The sequence below is a fragment of the Ptychodera flava genome, chromosome 1 (genome assembly GCF_041260155.1).
Source record: "Ptychodera flava strain L36383 chromosome 1, AS_Pfla_20210202, whole genome shotgun sequence".
NCBI classification, from domain to species: Eukaryota; Metazoa; Hemichordata; class Enteropneusta; family Ptychoderidae; genus Ptychodera; species Ptychodera flava.
Window position 1 is genome coordinate 51,991,876 of NC_091928.1, and position 26,552 is coordinate 52,018,427.

At 39.1% G+C, this 26,552-nt stretch overlaps 1 protein-coding gene and 2 long non-coding RNA genes across 4 annotated transcripts; 1 reads left to right on the forward strand and 2 right to left on the reverse strand.

Annotated features, from left to right (window-relative positions):
• Positions 1–1,004: 1,004 nt before the first annotated feature.
• LOC139140609 (1,25-dihydroxyvitamin D(3) 24-hydroxylase, mitochondrial-like) lies at positions 1,005–26,552 on the reverse strand. Of its 2 annotated transcripts, none has more exons than XM_070709964.1 (11): positions 26,416–26,552; positions 17,794–18,247; positions 8,131–8,327; positions 7,526–7,729; positions 6,981–7,150; positions 6,476–6,642; positions 5,484–5,562; positions 4,314–4,467; positions 3,229–3,272; positions 1,415–2,154; positions 1,005–1,328 (listed from the first exon to the last, which is right to left on the reverse strand). In XM_070709964.1, the coding sequence occupies exons 2-10, from the start codon at positions 18,228–18,230 to the stop codon at positions 2,038–2,040; spliced, it is 1,569 nt and encodes a 522-aa protein (XP_070566065.1). In that variant the 5' UTR covers positions 18,231–18,247; positions 26,416–26,552; the 3' UTR covers positions 1,005–1,328; positions 1,415–2,037. The 2 variants fall into 2 exon arrangements, with proteins under 2 accessions (XP_070566065.1, XP_070566074.1); XM_070709973.1 differs by having other exon boundaries at positions 1,005–1,283; positions 1,364–2,154.
• Positions 9,277–13,740, forward strand: LOC139140621 (uncharacterized). The gene is made up of 3 exons (XR_011554028.1): positions 9,277–9,609; positions 10,882–11,089; positions 12,055–13,740. It is a non-coding gene; the product is annotated as an uncharacterized lncRNA (long non-coding RNA).
• On the reverse strand, positions 13,707–16,185 carry LOC139140628 (uncharacterized). The gene is made up of 2 exons (XR_011554033.1): positions 16,071–16,185; positions 13,707–13,899 (listed from the first exon to the last, which is right to left on the reverse strand). It is a non-coding gene; the product is annotated as an uncharacterized lncRNA (long non-coding RNA).

Consider the following 26,552-nt stretch of genomic DNA (forward strand, 5'->3'; position numbering starts at 1 on the left):
TCTACAAATGCGGTTCAAACAGAGGTTGCAACATCTGCAAGTACTCCACTAATGCCACGCAATTTCAAAGTCACGTAACAAACTCCGTTTACACCATCAAACATAACATTACTTGCAAATCCAAAAACCTGGTTTATCTAATCACATGTAACAGATGCAATAAACAGTATGTTGGAGAAACTAAAACAGAATTTCGCCTCAGGTTCAATAACCATCTATCAACCATAAGACTCAAAGCTAACACTCCCGTCGCGATTCATTTCAACGAAAATCAACACACCATTAACGACGTTTCAATAATAGGGATTATCAAAATAAATAAACAAGATGACACGCTTCGCAAGAAAATAGAATCCATCTGGATTTCAAAACTGGATACATTGTCACCAAACGGCCTCAACATTCTTAGCTAAAGCAATTTAAATAACAATTGCTCACAGCGCCCTCGGACAGGCACTATAAATAACCATTACCGCCAATTTTGAATCGCCACTTCCATCTGCGCCACACATAAACGGTAAGAATTGTCATATTCTATATCCTTTGTAACTTTCTAATTTACTCCGCCTATAAAGTCCGTTTAGCATTTAATTAGGATCAACACTATCCTTACACTGGTTCTGTATTTGTCTGTATTCTCCCTTGTAGACATCTTCAACCTGATGAAGTCCTACTTTTAGGACGAAACGTTGTATCAAAATTACCAACAGAATAAACAGAAGAAAATATACAAGCAGATCAGTAGACGTGTGCAATTTTATTCATCCGTTATATATATATATATATATATATATATATATATATATATATATATATATATATATATATATATATATTATATATATATACATAAACATAACGACCATTGTGTATTTGGATTGATGTGTAGTCGCTTGCGGTAATGTCAATTACGTAGATTTTAGTTTTTTTCGATGACAGAGGGGCATCTTACTATACCAAACCACAAGCGAAACCCTTATGACAAATTACTTTGCACAGGTCGGTACGTAACAAATATAGTAATTTATTTAAAATTATCATTCTCTTCCACCTTAACCTTTGTCATGTGTACAGAGATAGCCTTATTAATAAGCTTAAAAAATCAAAAAAATCTCTGAAAATTAAATGCTGACGTGACATGATGTGATACAATTGCAGTCACTTGTAAACATATATTTATATCACCTGATACCATCACGTGACAAGTGCTTTATTTATTTACCATGACTCATCGTCCTCATTGTTCTCACAAGTCTAAGGAAATACGGGTGTCGAGGTTCAGGCTAAGTATAAAATGTGTTTACAGATATCATGACGTAGAAAAGAGGCTAGGACGGACACTCGTTGTATTTTTTATGCTCACATTGACCAATGAAAATGAGAAAAAGCGGTAATTCACACCAGTTTTGAGAACTGTAAGACACCACAATGGCGCAAGCAAACATTCATTCATTTTGTGAAACGAATTGTGCATACTAAGATCAAATTCCCGATTACAATTTATAAACCGTCAAAATTAAAGGGTCAACAGCTTTTGTTCTTATCTGTCTTGTTCTATTAAGTGCATTGCCTTTTTATTCAGTTTAAAGACTGAAGGTTGAAATATGGAGTACTTGTCTCGCAAATTCAAGCACAATTCATTGTGTACGGTAAGCAAACACGGATAACAGCCTCTCGTTCAAAGAGCACCGTCTAATCTATGCCTATTACCGGTAAGCCGGAAAATGTACGCCAGAGTGTCGACAAACAGACACCGTGTAGCGGAACAAGGCGCTCTCAACACCTGCTCACTGCACCTAGTGGAGTTAATCTCTCAGCCTGCTAATCACACTACAGAAGGAGCTAGAGTTTATCATTAGACCTAACACTTTGCAAACGAGTGTTTCTAAATTGAATATTTGTTGTTGAATATTGGTGACCTGCCATAATCATAAAGATATACAGATATGGTGAACTTTGTACAGACATAGTTCACGAATATGGTCAATAATGGCGGTTGCCAAGTACATAGTACCAAGGGTTGGCTTTTCTTCAGTATCATTTGTCCAGGTCCCTGGGAATGAATCTCAGACGGGTAGGTTCGCTTGGAGTAATCAGTGACGTCATAACCGGTTCCACTTCTTTCAAGTTTTCGAGTCGGAAATTTTTGATGATCTGGAAAGAGAAAAATAACCAATCCTGCTATTTTGTTCCTAAAATCTAATAATTAAATCCACCGTTGTTTCCAGAACATCGGGTGAAGACTGTAGCACTGCTATGACGTTTTGCGACGGGAAAATGGTTTTTTTTCAGTACTGTGAATTTTCCTCTTGCAATAAATTGTTAAGAATTGCATGTATTAACTCTGTTCCTCTGAAAATCAACCGAACGCTTAAAAAGTACATGCAAACTGGAATTTATAAATAATGCAAGATCATATACTTTGATAATGATACTTTGCCATTATCGTCAGATTTGCATACCTAAATAATTCATCCTGATACGTCATGTACAGATAAATCAATCAATAATCAATAAATAGAGGGTATTCGAGGAAAGAATATCAGGTTGAAGAAAATTGTTAATTTCTTCTGAGATCTCGCTAAACCCTTCACAAATGCAACATTTATCCATAAACATTCTGTTCTCCGTATGTCAGAAATGTGTCTGAAAATGTTACTGACAAAAGTACAGCAATTCAAAAACAGTTCATCTAGAAATTCAAGGGCATCGATTTTCACCCGGAAGAAGATTGTTGTAAATCTTCTTCTCTAATCCACTGATAAAACTTTACCGAAAATGAATTTGATATCTCGAGAAGACTGTCGTTTGATCTTGCGGAGCATCAAAGAACTGCATTGTTTATAGGATCTACGCTCTATCCCGCCTCTAAACCCAGTAGAACTTTAAGGAGAATGCGCTTCAGGGGACCGGACAAATATTCTGACTCTCAACATTGTGCAGTGCTTCTCTGAACTACGGCTGGCGGGCACTCCTATTGCGGCTCTTCAAATCAGGACAATTTTCACACTGTTTTGTGAAAATCGTACATTTAATTTTCCCGTATAGAGTTGACCCTTTTGAATTTAAAATATCGGTCAATGTTGGCCAATTTGTTTCCCTAGTACCAAAGTTTGCAAGATGACCCCTAATTTCAAGGTGAGCTTGTACACAGTTACAACTGAATGCTAGAAATACACCTTGGAAAGCGTCAAATCGAAATGCATTTTGCTTCTTGAATTAACTCACCCGTGCAACCAATAAATGCATTTCCAGTTCTGCAAGTCGACGGCCTAGAATAGAAATAGGAAAATAGCTGTCAGTAAACGTTTGTGCTTTGCGACCGTAACAGACACCTGTATTCGTGACATACATGATCAGTTTTAAGTTTCAACCTATGAAAATTGAAGGTCGTTCATTTGTAGACTGTTTGTAGGTTTATTGTTATTAAGCGACCAACATGCATATGGCGTCATTTATTGTACACTACGTCACAGATGTGATGTACTGGTATACTCTAACTAGATGGTAAGAATTGTAGTCGTGCATCCAAGTAAGCATGGCGTAGCGCAAATGAAAAAATATTATTTCGAATGTATATCTGTTAATAAAAATACACAGGATGGAGGTAGTTGACCTAACACTGACGAATGCACATCTAACAGGATGAAATACAATAACTTATTTCCACTCGACAAATGACGACTACTAAAACGTAATTCTAATATACCTGAAGATTACTAGCTGTATAACTTTTTGATTTTTTTGTTAATTATACCATTATCTTCTCTGAAAGCTTTAATTGCGATATACCTTGCACTCGGGTGTCAATACATGCAGCCTCTCTCACAGGCGTACGCCTTATCACGGATAAACTGTCTTTCAAATCCGTACTCGTAAAGACTATTGTCACGTTCCACGCGAGATCTCATGAAATTCCGATCTTAAACTTGCCAGTAGGTTACCAACCATTGACAAAGGTCACGGTTTTACATGAAAATTTTATTCAGAAAACAATGACTTTGGTAGATTTGAACTTGGTTGATGATGCGCCATCTGGCCTTTGTCAAGGGTCGATATGTTTCAACACCATAACCATGAAAGCTATCACACAAAAAAATCGTCCGCCGTGATAATACTCCATTCCCGTCAACAAGCATTCGATCTAATGTGTATTTTGCTATGACCATTCAATTAGCCACCATGTAACCATTATAACCACGCGAACAACATAAGGTTTGTGTTTGTCACGTGAGAATACCGGAGGGTTTTCAAATATTAAAAGTTGGAAAACGTAAAACAAGAGAATTTCATTTTACTCATAGAACTCTTACCGAGACACATCCTCGGCCCGAATCCGAAGGGCAACGCTGCGAAGGCGTGCACATCATTTTCTTGTCGTGACCAACGCTCCGGCATGAACTTCATGGGCTCGGTGAAGATACTTGGATCTCGACACATATGCATGACTTGAAGGTTAATGAGCTCCTTCAAAAACAACCAAAAATACGCCATCAAAACTTACTTAATCGGTAAATAACAAGATCGACCACACAATTTCCATTTTTAAGGGCAACAGGCTTAAGATTTGTTTGCCCGCATCTTTTTCAAGCTAAGATGACCTTTACAAGAAAAGCCGAATATTTATACGGAAATTCCAGGAAAATGTTCAAGGCTTTTTCTGACTTCAGATAGAATGCACCTTTGGGACTCGATATCTGGACTCTCAAATTTGTCCATACTTCTCTACTGGTAATCTTAGTTTTTCGAAAATTATAAATTATAGTTTGCCCATAGAGTTTGCAGAGGGATGGCGGCCATTTTGAATTTCAAATATCAGTAATTGTTGGGTAATTTGTTCTCTTACCACGCTTTGCACTGTGACCTCTGATTGTTATTTCCTGAGTAGACAAGATTATGGTCGGAAAAATTCTTCCATTGAGGAAAGTTTGAGCAAAAGTTTAACCTTCTCATTTTCTAGGTGCATGATATTAACTTACGTAAGGGAAAAATTCCACACTGAGACACACACTTTATAACAAACACAGGTATTCAATGTTTACTTTCAAGAATGTAATTATGATATCTGTCCTTCATATAGCTAAATGATGTCAGATTGATTAACCCTTTGAGTGCTGTAATTTTTTCCCACCAAATTTTTGGTGCAAATTTTACCAATTTTTATGAATTTTTCTCTAATTTTTTTATAATTTTGGACTAAATGGACAACACTTTCTATTAGCTACAGTTTTTTATCAAAATTTGGGCAAAAATCCTGAAACAAACTGACTGGGGTAGATTTTCTAAAGTTGACAAAAATGACTTTGGCGTTCAAAGGGTAAAGAAGTGTGTGACATCTAGCATGGCAGTGTCATGATTGATGTTGATGGTGGTGATGGTGGCGGCAGCGGTAGTGATTATGATGATGATGATGATGATGATGATGATGATGATGATGATGATGATAAACCATAATATGAAGAGAGTGTTGAGTTCATTCATACCTCAGCTGGTATATTGTAACCCCTAACGACGACATCATGGTCTAGGCGCCTACTGACTGAAATCGCTGGTGGGTAAATCCTGTATAAATTTAAAACAAATAAAAAATTAAGTAGCACTGTACATATTTCTTTTTCGAAGACATATTACAGATATTGCAAAGAACAAAACTCGATGTTCCGCTGTCCATTTTACCAAAATATTGGTCATTTTGGTACATAGAATCTGAGCAAAACGCTACCATCAAGAGATTCCTAACAAAACTACCATTAAATTCTTAAACATTGTGTAAATATCAAATGTCTAGTTTGTGCAAACACGGTGTGCGGATATTCAGTCAATGAGTTGACAGGAGTTGCTTTCCTATAATCTGGAACCTATTCTTTGTTTTCTTAATTTGCAAGCTCGCAGAAATTATTTTAATCTTGTACAAACTTGACATGAGCCTCGATTTCGTTTGAGCGGATATTGAATCAGAAGGACAGTAGCGACAAAGGGGCGGGACAATAGCTTGAACTTTTGATAACATTTTCATCATTTTTGTTATGTGAAACAGGAACACAGTTTTCTCCCCATAATATCCTGTATTCGAGCCAAAATAATTCATTCTTTAAAATGTTTCTATGTTATGTTGCGAATGAGTTCGACGCCAAAATAAAATATCTTTGTCAAGAAACTCTATACTTTGTTCCATAGGAACGGGAAAACTATGTTTTCACAGCCAGCCAGACAGACAGACAGAGACTGACAAACAGAAGGACAGACCTACCTACCTACCCCCCCTCTCTCTCTCTCTCTCTCTCTCTCTCTCTATCTATCTCTCTCTCTCTCCCCCTCCCACCCTCCCTCCCTGAGATATGCATTGTTTTCACAAGTTCTAAACTACGATTCGGTCGTAGACCCACAAAATGCATTTACCATACAAAACACAACAGCTGAGAGAATATCACATCAAAAGTTACAGCTAATGGTACGTAAATAAGACTACCATAACCTTAAAGTTTCTTTGATAGACGCCTTCAAGTATGGCATCTTGTTGATGTGTGTTGTGTTCGGCACCTCTCCCTCTGGTATCACTCTTTCTATTTCTTCGAAAAGTTTTTCTTGTACCTCAGGGTGTCTTGCCAATTCGTACAAGCACCACAGTGTTGAATTGGACGTCTGTAAGGGCAATGGGAGCCACATTTTGAGTTCTAGACATGATAGAAATTACTTTTGCGTATATAAATTGTCATGTGGGCCTACATACACACGTATATGTCATAAACAAACATTAATATGCATAAAAGGGTAACCTGTATAGGATTCATGTGCATACGAATTACATATATATATATATATATATATATATATATATATATATATATATATATATATATATATATATATATATATATATAATACAGTTTAATTCATGACAAGTACAAAGTAAAAATGTGTTACTTAAGCTTCATGCATCCTGCAATCTGAAGATATATATGCAACTTAAAAGTCCATACCGTATCAACAGCTGCAGCTAAAAGTTCAGTCATATTTGCATATATCTCCCCTGTGTCAATCTTTCCCTGTAACACCAGGTAAGTGATAAAATCGGCTTCTTCTTCAGTGACAGCGTCGCTCTCCAGCATCGCCTTGACCTTCTCAAGTTTTGCGTCGATCAACTTCTTGGCTGTTTGCAAACATTCAAAATAAGATTGCACGACGGAATATCTAAGCCTGAGATGCGATTTCGCAGAGAAATTTATACTCAATCTTTACCGTCACTATCACACAACAACTCACTGTCATTACCAGTTGGACGTCAATCAACGACATGGTCACAAGTGGTCAGACGGAGTGTGACAAAAGTCACGGATGAAGATCAATGGCCCTGAACCCTTTCGAACTAAAAAGACGTTCCCCAGGGGTGACTCTTGCAATGCATTCGTATCTCTATCGACTAACTAGGTTTATACTGATTAATGCTTGACGTCGTGTTTGGCCAATTAATCTATGCAATATTCTCACAAATCTGAACTCCGGTCAAGACAGTTGTAATACTCACCGTGACTGAAAATACAATCCCAAGCTTCAGTATGGTTCCTCCAGCTTTTAGTGTTAAACATTTTATGATATTTGATTGGGACTATTATAAGGTAGATGAATTCTTCGAAGATCACGTGAACGGATCGAATGAAAGCCTCTGCCTCGGGATGCAGATTGTCGTCCAGAAGACTAAGTCTGCTATCGAAGAGAACACTCCCAGCAGCTGAGGGGGAGGGGAGAGAGAGAGGCAGAGAGATACAGAGACAGAGACAGACACACAGAAAGTGCTTTTAACTATGTTTGTTCACGAAAAGACAACTATGAATGTTGTATGTACATTTTTTGATCTGCATATGTGTAAATGTAATACTTAAATAAATGCATGTACATTTATGTACATGTTTGTTTTTTCTGTGTAGACATAATGTTATGCCATTGCACGTTTGTATCTTTGACTGCAAGATAGATGCTTGATTTTGAGAGATGTTTTGAGTTTTGTCAAAGCCATCAATTTGATTTCGTCTTTCATAGACTTGAGAGACAACTTGTATTTGATTTAGCATTATCGTTTCAACTGATTGGTGTTGGAATAAGGAACGACTTTGTGTACGTTTGCTGACTCACCATCCATTGCATACTTGAAAAGATCATTTTCGATGTCACTGATGACGTAGTTGTTCGCCTCGTTTCCCTTCCGTCGGAATCTTGTCACCAGGTCAGTCACCACTTCATTGACGGTGTCTGTGTACGCCGAAACAGCCTTGGGTCTGAGCATGCGCTTACTCAGAGCTGAACGGTGACGGTGCCAATCGGCGCCATCACTGTAGTAAAAAATGAGAACGTGGGAGAGACATCCATCTAAAACCTTACTCACATGGGTTGTATTGACAAGCTGAGATCACGATTGGAACTATTTTGGGATAATTGGATCTTCATATTTTTCAAATTTCTCAAAAATCTTAGGTGCCCTATAGCTGAATGTCTCAATATTACAAATTACTCACAAAAACAAGTGTGTTATGTAAAAAGAAAAGCAGATTAGCTTACATTTGCAGATTTTAAAGACATTACTTCAGCATCCGATTATCCCAAATTAGTTCGTGTTTGAGGTGTTTTAAAACTGAATGTCATTTGTAGAGTAGAGCCGGACAAAATGAATCCTGGAACATACACCATACGTCACAGCTGGGAAACTTTTATGACCGTTTGAGAGAAATAAAACCGACATACCCGTCAAAGAAATTCGATTAACTATACTCCGCGCTATTCTGTAACAGAATTGTAAGAGTTTTACTGGGTGAAGAGGAGCTGAATCCAACATTACATGTAGTCGGATGAAGTCAGATAGCATTAAGTATTGTATTTGTCCGGGTCCATCAATCTTATCTGAGAATAGTTTATCTAGAAGTTGTGTTTTTTTCCACTTTGAGTATTAATCTTCATTGATAAGTTATCTGTTTACTTATTTGTGTATCCCAGGCTCTTGAATGCTTTGAGTTTAATGCGTGATAGCTGTTTCATCTTCTTTGATGTCAATTTCTTTTGTGATTCCCTTTCGCATGCAATAAAATTTCCATACGTTGGCAAACTGTAATCACTATGTGAATTAATCCAAGATAAGCAAGTTACCATCAGGAATTAATGAACGGTTTTAAAAAATACCGAGTCACATGTACGGATATGAACAGGTGGTCATGTTAATCCATGACTGTGGTCGAAGCACCTGTCCAGCTATTATCAAGGACATTCATGTGTAACATGGAGGCACGCTTAAAGGCCCGTGAGCTGTAACTTTTAACATTTTATTTACCCTAAAATAACCCTCAAATGTCTCGAATGTTGATTGAATTCTTGCAATTAAGCGATATACCCTTCAACTAACATACTAGGACAGTCACAAACGACACAGAACGCAAGGAAATTCTCGCGATATCGCCTCATTTTAAATGTACCGCCATTTCGCAAAAGCAGTCACGTGACAAAGAACACAGCAAATGCAACGTCACACGGAGGACGAGAGCGGGATCTTACTGTGTGATACTGCGCGATGTGGGAGCGTGACCCCATTCGCAACTCGACAACAATGGAGTCTACACACATGAGGTAATGTAACTTTGCTTATGTCTATTTTGTAAACAAACTCACGTGTTTTCTGCCCCCTCAAACCTAGTATTTAATGCTGATTGTTCTCCAGTTCGATGTTTCATTTGAACAAAGAGGGTGTTACAACAGTTGTAGGCATAAACGATGCGATTGAAATGACAAGGAACTAGAGCTTGTTTGTGAATTTGGCCCGGCCAGGCGGCCGCTGGTCGCAGTCCGGTAAAGCGTACGGGTAGCTGCCCATCGCGTACGCTGGAGTCTCGTTGTGGTTCGTTGTTTCGCACGGATTTCCAGAACTAGTAATTTGAATCTGGATTTACCCAGAATGGTTTTTAGTTAGCGATACGCCGTTCGGGTTTTGTAATTACGAACGTATTCGATTATATTTGGCTTGAGTGAGCCATGCGCATGATGCGTGAACCATGAGCGGCATTGACCAAATGCAGTCGAACACTGTCAATTTCCGAGTCATTTTGCAAACGGATTACTTACTTCACATAGATTCGGAATTATTGTGTGAATAACCTTGAGTTTAACAATGCCTTTCGTGTGTTTTTAGTAAGCTCTAATCGAACTGTTGAGACATACGGCCCCGATCCTACTTCTATGTTTGAGAGGACGAGTTTAGCAAGCTTCGTGATGATTACGGTAGCATTACAACCATGGAGGTAGAAAGAAAGGTACAAGGCGGCTGTGTGATGTGTAGTACAGCTGTAAACTTATGCCAACTCGTTTTAGAAATTTTCTTTTCAAAGCGATGAACTTTGAGCATGGAGAAAACGGCGTTGTTCGCACTTGTGACTATAACGTTGCTATGGTGATACAAAAACAAGGACAAACAGCTGTTTTATTGTGATTTGTATTTTCGCCATGGCTTTTGATTGAAGTACAATTTGCTGGGAAATTTGAAGGGTAAACAACACATTTTCAGTGGATTTCTCTAGGGTCTATGATACAACATAAATGACAAAGGTGGTCCTTTTATGCAGTGGCTTTGAAAATTTCAAATATATATGTTATGCATCAAAAGCATATTTCCTTCCAAATTTTTAGTCTGACTTTACACATCTTAATTTCCACAAAGAGTTAACCCACAGTTTACTTGCCATGTTATGGTCAAGAATTAAAGTAAAGTGTCGACTACTTACTTGGCTTTGTTTAGAAGAGAAGATGGTAACAAAGAAAAACACAACACTGATCAGTGACCGGCAGAGTGCAGTATATCTACATTTGAATCTCCTTTGTAATTTTTCTGATTCTTTCATTTTGCAGACATCACCGACCGATTCTACTGATAGTTCTGTAATAACTGAATCCCAAGCAAGAAGAGGGAGACAGGGGTAGAGGGAGAGGCACAGGGAGAGGGTGAGGACAGGGATGCAGAGGTTGGGGCAGAGGAAGAGGGGCTAGATGGGGAAGGCTTGTGACAAGAGCAGATGAGGCATTGCGAGATGTGCAGCAACGGAAAAATACTCTTCATGTAAGTAAAATTTTTGCTTTGTATACACACCGTGATAATGGGGCATACAGATTGACATCAGCATATAGCCATCGCAATAATATCATCTTCTTTTCAGGAGATGCTGCAGAAAATGACACCAGAACAGAAGCATGATCTTCTGTTGCAGGTGGTTGAGAGGGACATAAGTTTAATATTTGACTTTGCAGTCCTATCTGAACAGGCTGGAGGATCCCATCCTGGACCTTCACAAAGCAGTCAAGATTGATGTGTCCGTCAAAACTGTCGGCAGATGCCAACCCTTGCTGAGAGAAAATGTTGTGGGGAGGTGCCTGGGCTCAGTATCTCCAGATTGCTAGTCAGCATGTTTATGAACTGAATGCAAACAAGCAGACAGTTTGCCATGAAATTTTTCTAAGAAAATCATCATACAAGTTATTAGGGAATTCCTACTTTAACCATATTGTCCCTACCCATGATCATTTATGGGCTGAATTGTCAATTTAATGCAATAAATCCAATCAACTGCAAGTCATCCTTTGCGTTTAGATCAGATCTGGTAAACAGTCTTGATGCATATGTAATAATTGTTCTAAATGTGATGAATACCAACTGACTGAGATGGAAAGCCATGTGTGCTGGGCAAATTATTTATGTAATGACTTTTGGATACGTAATGCTCTTGAGTGTTGAGAATGCACTGGCATGGTCACAGAGGAATTCTAAAATGTAAGACGAGACTGTTACATGTGTACATAAAAATCCTCATTTTGGTATTTCAAAGGAAGAACACCTCTCAGAAGATCAGCATAGCTACTGTAACAGTGTTACTGTTCTTCCAAAAATATTTTTGAGACAAGCAAACTAGTACCAAACTCAGAACTTTGGGAAAGGAAGTAGAGATCAATGAGAATTTATCCAATAATGGCAAATATACTCAAAAGCAATACATATTGAAACAAATATCATATTTTTCATGATTTCAGAGTTATCTGCCTTGACGAAGGAGTCCTTGCAGTTGTTAGAGCCTATCGGATGGATATGATGGCCACCAATGACTTTGATGACTACCACAAGTGCAACAGGCATGCTGCATACCAGCAATTTATTTTGTGGGAGCATGGGAAACCTGGCGCAGGAAACTAGAGTGATACCAGGTTGCTGTGTTTGGGAAATAAGAGATAAATATCCTGATCAGTTTGGTCAATATACAGGGTTCATTCCAACACATTTTGCATAAAGGGAATTGCAGGCATCATTTTACAAATGATATAGCCACTAACTAATGACGTCAAAACTGCCATACACGATACACAGTGCCAAAACTTTCAGGACGTCTGTGTCTTGTGTACAGTGATTTGATGTAATCAGTTTGTGGCTATACCATTTGTAAAATGGTGCTGAATTGCATAATTGTGACAAAACGATAACAAGATATATAGCTCATTTAACCCAAACACAGCAGCTTGGTTACCTCCCATTTGGCACAGTACTTGATATTTCCTATACATGTTAATCATGATTTATACACTCAGAGACTCTTCAGTGAAATCTACAAAGTCTCCCCTGTGTACACAAATTCACAGACTGGTTTCTTTAATTCTGAAAATGTACTTTTAAGGACACCATTCTTCTAAATTGCCATTTTAAATGACTCAGAAAATTATGCTTGATTGAGAGAGGAGATAGTATTTTCATAAATTTCCACTGATTGTGTCCTCAGCCATACAGAATGTGATTGAAAGTGGGGAGACTAGTTGCACCTGTTTCATGATACAAAAGGATATTGTTTCCCCATCCACCAGAAAGACAAAAGAAATTTACATGCTGACTTTTCTATCTAAGAGAATGACCTCTTCAGTTTGTCATAAATTGCTCACCAAAAGTATGGCATTTGTCTGGAGGGTTTGCCTTATTGCTTTCAGGCAGAACTGAAAAAGTTACAAAAATTCTAATGTCGTGTGTAGAAATCAAACCAAATTGTGGGAATTTATTGTGTGGTGTATGTATATGTACCAGGGGGAAGTCTCATGAACTGACTGTTTTAATTTGTTGACCTCAACATATCATGTTTACCGTACCATCCATTGTACCGGTAACTGTTGTGTGTCAAGTAGTTGTGGAGTACAGTTGGCTTTGGCCAAACAACTGTATCACCCTTTCATGGTGATGTGTATTGGTGTGCCACATTTCTCATTTCATGTACAAATTTGAATATCTGCTTCCATCAAATTCATCAATGGCTATCTTCATGTCTACGGAGCAACTGATGTGAATTTTTCACGCAAAGTTTATATGTACACTTATTGTTGTACACGTTTATTTGCATACATGTCATGTATTTACAGAGACACTCGTCCAATAACCAGGATTTTGCCAGTCCTGGGGACAGACATTCCTCAATGTGACAAGACATTCAGTGCAATCATTGTCCTAATTTTTTTATTTATTTCCTGCCTGAGTTCCCAGTAAAGTACCCGAATTCAGCCTATAAATAGGGGTTAGACCTGAAAGGGATTTACCCTAATTGTACATGAATTTTTTTCTTATTTTGAATGTTTTATCTTGCATGCTTACTGTCTCATTTACTGTAAAAAAGGTGAAAGCTTTTTTTAAGATTGAAAACAGTGACGATGTGTTGAATAAAAGGTAACGTTTTAAAATGTATACAATTGTCATGCTTTTTAAGAAAGTTTACATCTCTACTAAAAGGGAAGATGGTAAATGTATCCATATAGAGTACTTTCTGTACATCACAACTTGGGCAGCTACAGCATACTGAAGACACCATTCGATTCACAACATTGCACGGTAGTTTGCGAAACCTGAAACTGAAAGGAATAAAATGTTAGCAGACTTGTGTGATGAAAATTGAAGAAAAAGGCTGAACAATCTAAACATCTGGCATTATCAGTTTTTTGCTTGTCACCATGACCGAATGGCTGAAGTAAGTCTACAATCATGAGGTTTGAGTGTCCATGGATAAACAGAAACACAGTAAGTGAGGCTACCCACAATTCTCCATGATCTGTACACACGGAGATCACTAACTGAACTGAAGCAAATTTCTTCTGTACAGAGAACAACTCAGTCCATATTTTAAAATTCTGGCAACATAGTTCTGATAATCATAATTTTCTGATTTCTCCCTGTGAATAATGAGAAGATCAACCCCTTTTCCGCGGAGGAGATAGCAATTTTGTAATTTTGTCGACATAGATTTTTGACAGTCATACACAATATATTCAAGGAAACTAAGGGAATAAGTTGCATCTGTGTTGGTAAAAGAAAGGATATTGATTTTTTTTTAATGTTCGTAACAAAGGAAATTTGCATGTCTGACAGGTGGTATGATGAGACCATCTTAGTTGCTGATAACTTTATCTTGACAAGCGTGCAATTTTTAGCACCTCCAAACATCGACTTCTCATTCAATTTATTCTTGAATTTTAAACATAATCAATAATTTTGGAACATAGTTTTAACAAATAATCCTGATCTTAAATTGCAAGTTAAAAATTGTTAAGAAACTGATAAAATTGAAAAAGCCTTTAGCAAAAAAATATCTGAGTGAACAAATCAAGGGGAATTGTGGGTAGCCTCACTTACTGTGAGAAAGTGGTTACTTTACAAATATGTTTACATTATATTTTGGCTCAAGACAGATACACTTGTAAAGCAAATGGAATTTTTTACTTTGCTTGAAAGGATCGATAGTTACACCTTAATTGAATCATGTTGAATACAAATCTTCAATCGTCACTTCCTACTACCATAGACCCTCTTTTTTAGTGTCTGTGCTACTACTAACAAGTATTTTCTGACTCATTAAGCAAAGATGTATCCATAGTTCGGACAATTTATACAGAAAGGTTACACAACAGGATAATTTATTTCCCATGACCAGATGAAACTGATGATGTGCACGAAATTTCTTGCTGTACTGGCTCAACACAGGTGCAGCCAATTAACAATGCACTTTTAAAGGGGTCATTACTATGACAAGATATATTGTGCATTACAAGTAATGTGACCTGACTAATTTTAAGTCATGAGAGTAATTAATTAGTTGTTCATAATTTGCCCTGTCACTGAAAATTTTTCGACTTGCTCTCCTGCACTCAAACTTCATTTTTACCCTCTCCCCACTTACTTTTGCCTGTTTCCCCTCCCACTGTCAATTTTTGAAGCTCCCCTGCCCTGTGGCGGAAAAACTTGCCTATTTCCCCTGCCCTGCAAAAAATTCCCCCCTAAATTTCGTCATTCCATTTCCCCTGCAGACATGGAGCTACCCTACCCTGTGATGAAAAACCTGTTGATTTTCCCCAGCCCTGTGAAAAAATTTCCCCTTAAAACATAATGGCTCAACTTCCCGTCCCCGTTTTAAAAGTAGCTCCCCCTCTCCTCGTTTTTCGCAAAGCCCTGTCCCCGGGACAACCAACCGATATCTGCCCTGCCCGACAATAAAAATAAAATTTGCTCCCCTGCCAGCTAAAAATATGTCCCCTACCCAAGCAAAATTAATAGTTCCCCTGCCCTCAAATATTGCTGTAGCTCCGTTAGCTGCACCTGTCACCACATGTTACGAGAGCCGATGTTTGCCAACTCGTAACATGCGCTTAGAACTGGCGGTATTAAAAACAGTAGCAATAGCAGTCGCTTGGTCCGGGGAGGACAGTGACTGTTTACTTCGATTCTTGTTGTAACTGGCAAACTGCGACAAGATGTGTGAAACGATTCAGTACGTAACTCACTGTGTTGTAAAAGCTTACCGTACGCGAGTATGAGATTTTGTTGGATTTCTATTCAAGCTATGGTGTTTCCTAGCATTTGGAGAGTCAAAAGTTGATCTTTCAAAGGCTAAAACGTGACCTTCTTTGAATATTAATACATGTATAGTGAATTTATCAAGGCATCGTTGCACAACCCATGGTGCGTCAAGCACGCACTATTCGACACGGTATATTGTGTACAGTCACTCGCTGTCCGGTCCTATACTTACCAATCAATTAACTCCTCCGCCAAACCGGGATTTGCAAGCCCTGTTTTTTTCCTCTAACTGAAGCCATCTCCCGATCTGGTTTTCGATGTCTAGTTTGCTAAGGCGTTTAGACGCATTACTGCGCTGTTGTCTCCATTCCTTGTCAGAATCCGATATGACCGGGCGTACGTTTCCCACTGTGAGACGCCATTTTCTTGTGAGGAATCTAATGCGCATGCGCAACACTCACACTTTATGTGTACTCTTGCGAACTCAAGCCATGGGCGCCGCCATAATCGGGTGCGGCACCGTTTTATTATTTGACTCGTTCAAAGTTACACGTGCGATTGAGTACATGGCCGATAACACGTCTTTGCACACCCTTCAGTAAGTTAATACACATGAACTAATTCTAATTTGAATGTAAAATCATGGAAATAATGCAAAAAGTTACAGCTCATGTGCCTTTAACACGATTGGAACTAATTTGGGATAATTGGATCTTCAAACTTTTCAAATAAAGTCTAAGTATGTGATAATACACTTACTAGTATACTTCATGCACTTATAACATTCTGACTACGTCCTAGCAGGAACTAGGTCAAGCATTGTCAAGTGTCCTATATATCGAGTGAACATCAGACAACGATCCCTTGGAATGTATAGCAACCTGAATATTCGCTCCTCCAATGATAAAACGTCATTTTTAAGAAACGCCTTACACTTGGCCCAAATCTCTGAATAAAAATAATTTGGCGAGTGCGATATAGTAGAGAAATCGTGACTGTTTTTCTGACCGCAAAGTGGTGGAGTTTAGTGGAGGCTGATTCCGGGAGAAACTGACAACTTGGCAGATCGCTTTCACTTCACGCATGCGTAGACAGCGTAATTCTGATCGTACTGCGATCATTTCCTCAAAATCTTTCACACCAGTTGAAATGACTTTATTTCACAAAATCACCGACATGAACAAAGTCTAGAGAGACAGTAGTGTCTAAGCCTAAAGCCTACAATAGAATATTCACGATTAACCTGGGGTCAACGACCTTTCTTGCTCCAAGGTCACCTTCAACAAGTTCGATGACTTTATCTAAAAAAGGATCCCGTCCTTCTGCCTCACGCTGTCGCCTGAAGCATAAACAGTCACCATAGAGGGACCCTCTACTTTTCATGTCTGAACAATGTGTTTCTATCGAATTACTAAATTTTGTAATGCAGTTTCAACAGCCGAACACTGTGATTAGACTGTCTAACGCTGTAATCAGATTTAAAAAATAAAATGGCACGGCAAGGCTGTGAAGTTCACCTTTTGTGTGTACTACCTCCATGCAGGAAGATTCCACAAGTCAGATAACTTCAAGTCTGTATTTTTCTCCTCCTAAACGAAGTTTGTGTTCAATACTACTTGGCCTATGCATCAACCGTTTACATGTATATTTCTTGTCAAATGGTTAGTTTGAGCTGCAATATGACATGCGGTTTGGAAGGACTGTGCATGAAGTTAAGAAGTGGTATGTCGGTGAAACTAGTTCGCAAAACATTATATGTTTCTGGCGACACTGTTCTGTATCTGGTCGTATGGGTGACGGTATTCTGAACATCGGGATGGACTGGGTAAGCTGTTTGGTGGATCGATTCTCTTCTCGATCTATCGGAGTGCAGATCGAGTACGCGATCGATAGATCGAGCTGAGAATATATTAACCAAGCAGTATTGGTATTAACATCTAAATATAACCACTTACAATAAAAGGACTCCTCTTGAGTGACCTCGGTGTTCTCTGTAAGCGACCCACGGTGTAAATTCTAAACGACGCGGGTACTTCCCTTCCTGGCGTAGAACTTTCTCCACGTCTCTCGGGTCAAAAAGGTTAACCGCTTTGAAAACCCCAAGTCCCGATTTGAAAATCGGTCCATACAGGTCCCGCCCAGCCGCTATACCCTGCCATGGCCTCCGAAATCCGTCTACCTTCCAATTATTATAGAAGCCCAGAATGAAGCCGAGAACACCCGAAGGTGGGCCCGGTATGGCGTCGAATGGTTTGATGTTGTCATGACTTTGAGCGGTGCCATCAGCATCACTTCGGTCGAGCTGAGCTTGAGCAAGACTTGAACTACGGGCACCATGTAATCTGTTCGTTGAGAGCACCGCCCGACGAATGATGTCTCCCGAAGACCGCATTATTTAATTCTATCGCACTGAAAGATAGTAAAACAAAATGTCAGATGTTTATTTCCTTAGTAAGAGTAGTTAATAACCGCACATCTGATTATGTCGTCTATAGTTATGGGTCGGAGTTACCAGACGATGCAAAAAAGATCGTCTCTAGTCACCGTGTGCGTCATTTCAGAAGACCTGTGCGTCATGGCTTTTTTGGTTACATACTCATCACTACAGCTATCCTTGATATCCCTGTTTGCATGTCCAAATATGCTAAACAGAAAACGAAAGTATTATGCAGCCAGTGATAAAAGACAATCACTGTTGCATCAATAGTGCCAAACCAGCATTGTTAGGAATAAAAAACAGAAAGGTAAATAAAACAAAAACAAAACAAAACAAAAAGATGGAAATTGCGTCGCCCTTTAGTTGAATGTCAAGGACCAGAAACAATCTTTCTTTTTTGCCAAAGAAAACTTTTAGTGCAAATACCAAAACTAATGAGAGGTTCATGACTGAACAGTTCTGTGAATTTTTTTCTGACGAAATAGCTGCACAATTATGTGAAATTGCTGGGGGAGGGGGCGTAGCCTGAACACTGCCAACCACTACACCACAGTGAGAAGCACAAAATCCACACACTCTTTTGATGATATTTTTAGGGCCTGTCAATCAAAGAAAGCTGATGCACTAGAAACGTAACTTATTACATGTATTTTCGGCGTCGACCCCCCTAGGCCTCCCCAATGCAAAATTGGTTTCAGGAAAAAATGTGTTGTTTATTATATATGGAGAACAACAACTTGTCTTTCAAGGACATTGTGCAAAGTCTACACATGGATATAAACAAAATTTACATTTACACTTTGTCAGCGTTCCAAGTAATCTCTATTCTTCTATCAGAGTTCAAATTACTTAGGTTGTCGTTATTTATGTCCCATTTTCCCTGGATGAACGTGAAGCTAGAACTGTGTTGGAGCTTTATAATCACATTTAGCAGAGTCCACACTTTTAAACACGCACACAAATACGTGTTCTGTGTCTGTATTTTCATAATTCCTTTTTTATTTTTTGTTACAGCAGAATCCTTATTGCAATTGTTACGTACGCAAAACGAATTGGGATCTTACTCCTCCCCCTAAACTTAGGAATTATGTCAGCTTTTATGATCGAAGGCTCCTTGTGGGATATATATGAAATTTCCAATAAAGACATGTATTTTCTATCTCTGTCCTCTATTTGTTTCTATCATCGGTCTCCACTCCCTATACTTGAACCCCGGCAAGAAAGGGCCCCGAATCGGGATTAACTAAGGTGTTACGAAGACTATGAGGCATTCGTGTCTTTTGCTTTCCTTTGAAATTGCAATCGTTATACAAATATGTTGCTAGATTTCCAAACGGGGTTACAAGCACCAAAAGCAACCTCTGGTCATGTGACCAAACACTGCTGTTAGTCCACAACATTGCCTTCTCGGCCACCGCCTTGACCTTATCAGTCCACATTTCGGTCAACATGTCATGTATCGGAAATGTCACAGATATCATGAAGATATCATCAAAATGGTTAGGTCCGGATTTCGAGCTTCTCGCTGTGGAGCTCATGGACAATTGCTTCCCTCTATTCATTGAATCAAAGTGACCGGCAGGGTCATTTCTAACTTTACTGTGGTCAATATCTCTTTGATACTATGTCAGCTGTTTGGGTTTGCTAATTGTCGCTCACACCACGGTCACTACAGGGGCCGTGTTCACACCATTGCCGTGTTTCAATGCGATCCCGCAACTCCACAGCACTACACCGACGCTTTCGTTCTGTTATTACTAATCCCTCTTAGAAGACACAACCACAGTCACCTGTGGGGTCGGTCTATTCCGCTCGGCGTCTATGCCCCCATAGACATGTGTACATAAGCTTATGCCTGAGAACTTACTTCTCTGGCATATGTAGGCCTACACACGTCTATGGGGGGCATAGACGCCGAGCGAATAGACCGACCACAGGTGACTGTGACACAATGACACCAAGATGCATGCTATGGATCGCAGCAAAGCTGATGATCATGCAGGTTTTTACCTCTATTGAATGACCACAGTCCCTCCACCTACTGTGGATTTTACAACCACGGGTAGTAAACCACGGGTATTGCAGACACTACTCGTATTCAAGTTCTGATCGTTTTCCTCCCTAATCCCCTTCATCGCACTGGTTTCCGTGTTTTACCATCTGGTATGAGCAACTATAAAGGCGATAAGGCCCCCCCTCCAATTGGTGATGGGTAGAGCAAATTAATACAGGGGATTGCGGGGGCAATTAACAGATATTGGACAGTGATTATACAGAGAGAGCGAGGGTAAGGTAATAGGCTAGGCACGCACGCGACACAGGTAGGGCTAGGAGACGCCCATACTTGTACACGGGCCCTAGAGGGACCGTGCTTGTATAATGAAAAAAGTTTAATTCCTGGCCGTGATTGATCATAATTCATGGACATATGGTGCCTGCATTGCTCCGTGATACAACGAAGAAGACACAAGCAAGCGTTCAAGTCCCTCACTTTAAAGGTTCCATGCTGTACTTGTTTCCGAGAAAATAAAAGGAGTTACCTGCTACAAACTCCTACTATACTCGTTGAGAAGAATTTAAAATTATCGTTATTTTTGAAAGAGAAACAAAACATCGGTAAAGGTTCTCACAACTATGTTTTTATGGCTGTCCAAAGTGTAAGTCTCGCAGATCTCGGACACTGTGGTCTAGATATAGCGGACACTCGAGAACAATGCAATGTAAACAATACATGTGTTCACCCAAACACAATAATGAGGTGCATTTCGTGGTTTGAAATATTAAAAAATAAACATGATGAAATCGAGACAAATTTTACTTTTATTTTTTGCCTAACTTATGTACTTTAAAAATCCAGTTCGGTTCAAAGTTAACTGTCATATTTAGTTAGTTACTGATTTAATGCGCAGCACAAGCAAGAGTGTCAAAATTGCCATAAAAATGTACGTTACAAAACACGTGTTGAGAAGTTATCTGTTATGGAAAGTTTAATGTTTTACATGCAAGAACAGTAACTATGAAAAAATCAGAGGAAGACATTGTAGTTTAACAAAATGTGATCAACTGGCATATTGTCTCAAGTATTTCACAGAGCCGGTTTTCAAGAGCTCCACTTCTATGGCGCCCGACCAACAATTTCAGTTCGATGTCAAAAGTATGTTACGATCGTTCAGTATAAATTAACAAATAGACAGCCCAGAACAATTTAGTTGGTCTCACACAACAGTCCACTGAATACTTAAACAAAACAGCAAAACGTTGAAGATGTTTATCGATTTGAGCTTTGAGTGTCAATGCAAATGTAGCAGCCATACACAGGTAACGAACATTTCAAGACGATGACCTTTTTCCGCCTGATGTGTAATCTTTATCCAATCGCAAGTTACACACTGAATGGGGTTGCTTTGTATATGTGCAAGTTTAGAAAAGTACAACGTTCTCCAAAAAACGTATTTCCCTAAGCCTGTTTTGGACATGTTTTTCATCCAAATGCAGACTCCATAGCTGGATAGATAATGATAAGATTAAATAATAGGGATGAAAAACCAGCCAATGCCGGTAACACAAACATGTAGTCATCAATACTTCATTATCTTGTTCTGTTAAGTTGTAGTTCATGGAACCATGATCTAACCCTAACTATATTACAAGTTAATGTTCGTCAAATTTTTAAAACAAAGGCAACAACTAACATTTTAAAACAGTAACGAATGTTTCATGGAAAGTAAATGTTTCTGCAAAGTTATACAGACAGTCAGTAAATGTGCTTGCCAGTAGTGCGTTTGTATAGTTCGGCGTGACACGCGAAAATATGGTTTTTAGAGGCATGAAAAGTCAACAAACCATAAGTATGAACAATGTTGAACAGTTATTATCTTAGCCGGTAACGAACATTTCAAGGCAACTGCGTGAACTTTTCGAGGATACACTCGCGATCCTCCGCGTCCAATTTCACCATTCTCTTTGATTTCCCGACTGGCAATGGTTCTTTCACTTTGCATATTATGTCTTTTCTATCACACCAGATGACGTCTTGTCTTGATGGCCACTGGAAAAGTTGTTTTTTTTCTTTTCCATGAAAGTTATTTCAACAGTGTTATCACTTCCGTCAACGGTTAACACTTTTCCGATGTACCAGTTTCCATCATAAATAGCTGCTACATAATGACCGACTGAAACATCGATTTCTAAACAGCAACTGGTCGATGGTTGGGTATCCTGTGTGCCAGCATCATTTTCACCTTCAACGGCAATACTATCAGCATCACCTGCACCACTGTACGCTGTATGCTTGTCAGATATTTCCGTGGTTTCATCTTTCCATTTTCCACACATTTCCCCCGAAACACAGATTTGGCAATAGCAGCTGACTTCACTGACTGCAACGACTGAATTGCCTTTTCCAACAACTGCATGCAACTTCATGGTTCCTCTCACTGCTTGCAACTTTTTTCCCTTGACCTGATCGGAAATTTCCTGACACTCTGCCGCTGAAACAAAGACAAACTTTACAGCTTTCAAGCTAGATTCTGTTGCCCACTTGAAGAAATCAGTTGCATCCTGAATGGCACATTTACCACTACGAACAGCTTCATCAGCCATGCGCTTGCAGGTGCCTCCTAGACCGTCGCATGGTCCTTTACCATGCCCTGCTTCGAAGTAATTCCAACGTGCTTTCATTCCAAATACAGTTTCATGGTTTGCAACAGTATTGAATATGACTTTGTTGCGATACTGACTGGTGGGACTGTCTGTCCAGTAGTGTACAACATCAATGTCTTTGACCAATGACTTAATGTCGGGCATGACCTTTCCCAGAATGGCAAGAACTGTTGGTGATGAATGGGACATTTCGTCGGATACTGCGATGAAACTCTGATGCTCAAGCTTGTTGTCTTGTCCTCTGAAATACACCACAATCGGGTGCAGTGTAACACCTACTTGGTTCCAGTATGCACTTTGGACCTCATCAACTGTCTTGCAGGAGTAATTTTCTGCAAAGTCCATATGGACAATGACGTCATGCTGCGGGAGTTGTTCCTTTAATCTTCTGATTTCAGCATACTGAGTTTTAACGCGTTCTACGTGATCCTTGAAATCACAGGTTTGCTTCTTAAACGCTTCAATGAAGTCACCTACTTTCATCTGCGAATCAACAATTCTTGTAACACTTTTGCTTTTCTCTTTCTCTTTGATGATGACTCTTTTCCACTGACTTACAACAATAGTTGACGGGAGTTGCTTCACTAAGTCATTGATGTCGTGTTCTTCTTTCAGAAATGTTTCCGGATTTGATGGTACAACCACCCCCTCCCGCCTTAGAGTTTTCATCTGAAGTGCCATGTTTTGATGTTTCGTGCAAAGACAGCTATGTCGGCTGATGAGCGATGTCAATAAGATATATCTTGGTCGCATACGGCGAAACGTTTCTATGGACATTTTGATGTCTGGGTTCTCAGCCTGAAACTTGGCAAACAAATTTGATATATAGTCTGTCAAGACCCGTGTTTGCATTTTCTCACCATTTTCCACTTTCTTCGCATCAGCTTTGCCGGGTTGTGATCTGCTGTTGTCATCCCTGGTAAGAAATTCTAACACAGTGGCTTTATTTTTCTCCATGATACGACATCGTCTACTTTTCGACCAGGTCATATTTTTGCTAGTTACGTTTGATAGTCGATTGCGACAAAATCCGGTAGACATGCTTAACGATTTTATACATCGGTATTTCTTTACGATTTTGCCGGCGACTGTCTGGTGTAAAACCCGAATCTTTGACTTTTGAGTACCCTTTTTAGCTTTGTTGACTTCAGCTAAAACTGCATTACCAAGAAGAAGTTGCTTCCTCACACTACTTGCTTGCTGTCTATTCAAACGTGCAGCGCGAATAAGTGACTCTGTTTTACTTCTGGGAGAGTTCGCGGTCATGGCAGTTTTCTTTTTCAGCCTTTCCAGGCGCTTTTTAACTGCTTCGTGGTTCCTCTGGAGTTGTGTATATTTACCCTCTAACTTTGAGATTTTTCTATATGCGCTTGCTAATGCCCTCTGTGTTCTTCGTTTAGGACCTAATCTGCGACCACTTAGTCTTGGAAATGGTAGTTTAACAACGAGCGGGGTGGTTTGCGAAGAACTGCCTTCCCCACGAGTTTCATACCCACTGCTTTCAACTGGTGAATCTGACTGTCTCTCTTCGGCTAACGCTTCAAGCATTTGTCTTTTTTTATCTCTGTGTTTTCTCAGGTGCATTCTATTTTGCTCGTTTCTTCGAATTCGTTGCACACGATTTAGCTGAGAAGATGGAATGTAGTTTCGTCTTCGTCTCTCGCGTTCTTTTGCCAAGTAGGCATCTCCCTCCTTTTCTTTCTTTCTTTCCCTGTAGGCCCGCTGTATTTCTGCCCTAGACTTTGGCATTCTATCTGCAATCAATTACGTTTTCGTTATGCTACACAAGATTACTTGGTATCCAATGGCAATGGTAAAATCACGTGGTAATTAAGTTTGTAATGTACGTGATTAATTTATGAAATGTCTGTTACCGTAATAGCATTTGTATTGCCAAGAGATGATATATATATTTCAACAAACTAGCATAAATCGGTGATATGATTTTACTTTAGTTACACAAATAGTTATATTTCATTGAGTAGAACGTTAGATACACACTAAGACGCTGTCTCAAATACAAGGGAACTTTTATCTCTAGTCACAGTAAGTTTTTGAATAGCAAGGAACTTCTACTATCGTGTTATTTGAGAGTGAATCGAGAAAATTAAATCATTGCGAATTTTACCATGTCTATTGAAGAATTTAACTTAAATCAATACGTAGAGTTTTAGTTCATTTTGAACAAAGAAGTAGCTTATGAAGACAAAGACAATTCTTCTGAAATGTACGTTACCTCCTGTAACGAACATTTCAGCAACAATAACAGCATCAATATATGCGAGGCGCGAGTTTTGAGTGATTCACATAAATGCGCTAGAATTATTGTTTCATCAGCATCTTAAAAACCAATTATCATTGCCAGGAAGTACTAATTGAACTGTCCTCAAATACAGTGTATGCATCATACCTTATTGACTGAGGAAACTCCCGTTTCTTACGTAGCCGAAATGGCAGCTGGCTCAGATCAAAGAGATTCTTTTGAAAATGGCAGGCGAAAGGAAACACGTGATGGTCCTAAAATGAGTTGGTTTATTGTTTTTTTGCTCCAATTTTGAAAATTGGTATCGTACATTTCATTAACGTACATTTTTTTCATATACATTTTCGACTGCCTCCTGAATATTGTGTAACGAATTTTAGTCCTGCTATGCAACATTGCAACAGTTTTACCCCCTTAGGTGTTTCAATGAGTTGTTATTAAATTTGTACTGTATTTATATAATATCCAAGTCGTAACGCACATTTCACACTAAAAATTACGCACCCAATCATTTACCTTCACGAGTTACTGGTTTCCACGGATAAAATAATAAAGACTTTTGACTATGTTCTGCACTGATTCCAATATAAACCACATATTCTGCAGACTTATTTACCAGGAACAGAAGAAATATTAATAGTATTTTATCGACGGAAATTATGTGTAACGTACATTTTGCTTGACCTAGGGACAGCCCATTTTTTGCTGATTGCAAACCCATATTGTGATATCATGTGCCATTAATCTAGGAAACTTTGAGTACAAGGACTGGTGATAGCAGATATATGACAGATTTGGCTTTATGAATGGTTTTATATACAATGCCACTGTAAAGTGTGTCACACTTTCCTCATCGGGACAGTAACGTACATGTCTTTCAAGGGGGTTATTCTGAATTTTAGACTAAGTTAATGAAATGCTAGAGAAATGAAACTTTTGTTTTCAGTAGACCAGGGTATGGCCTTCACTATGAACACATAAAATATTTCACTTCATGGGTCCTATTCAAGCAGGTTGCGCAGGACAGCATTTGCACCTCATTATTGTGTGTGGGTACTGTATACAGCTCTGTGTGGTATTTACTGCACGGGCTCCACATTATGTAATTCCTTCGAGTCCTTGTGACCACAGTGTGACTTCTAAGGAGGTAAGTAACAAAATGCCGCTAAAGTTTCAAACAAGATCTATCACAGTATGGACGGTGGATGTACGTACCTTTCACAAAATAGAACGACGCGACGTTGCGGTCGGTGTCAGTCCGCGACAGGTGCTATACGCGCAGCGCCGGCGGTGATAGCGTCCAGCAGTGTAGGTGGATATGCGTGTGATGGCCTTGTCGCTGACCGTTTGCT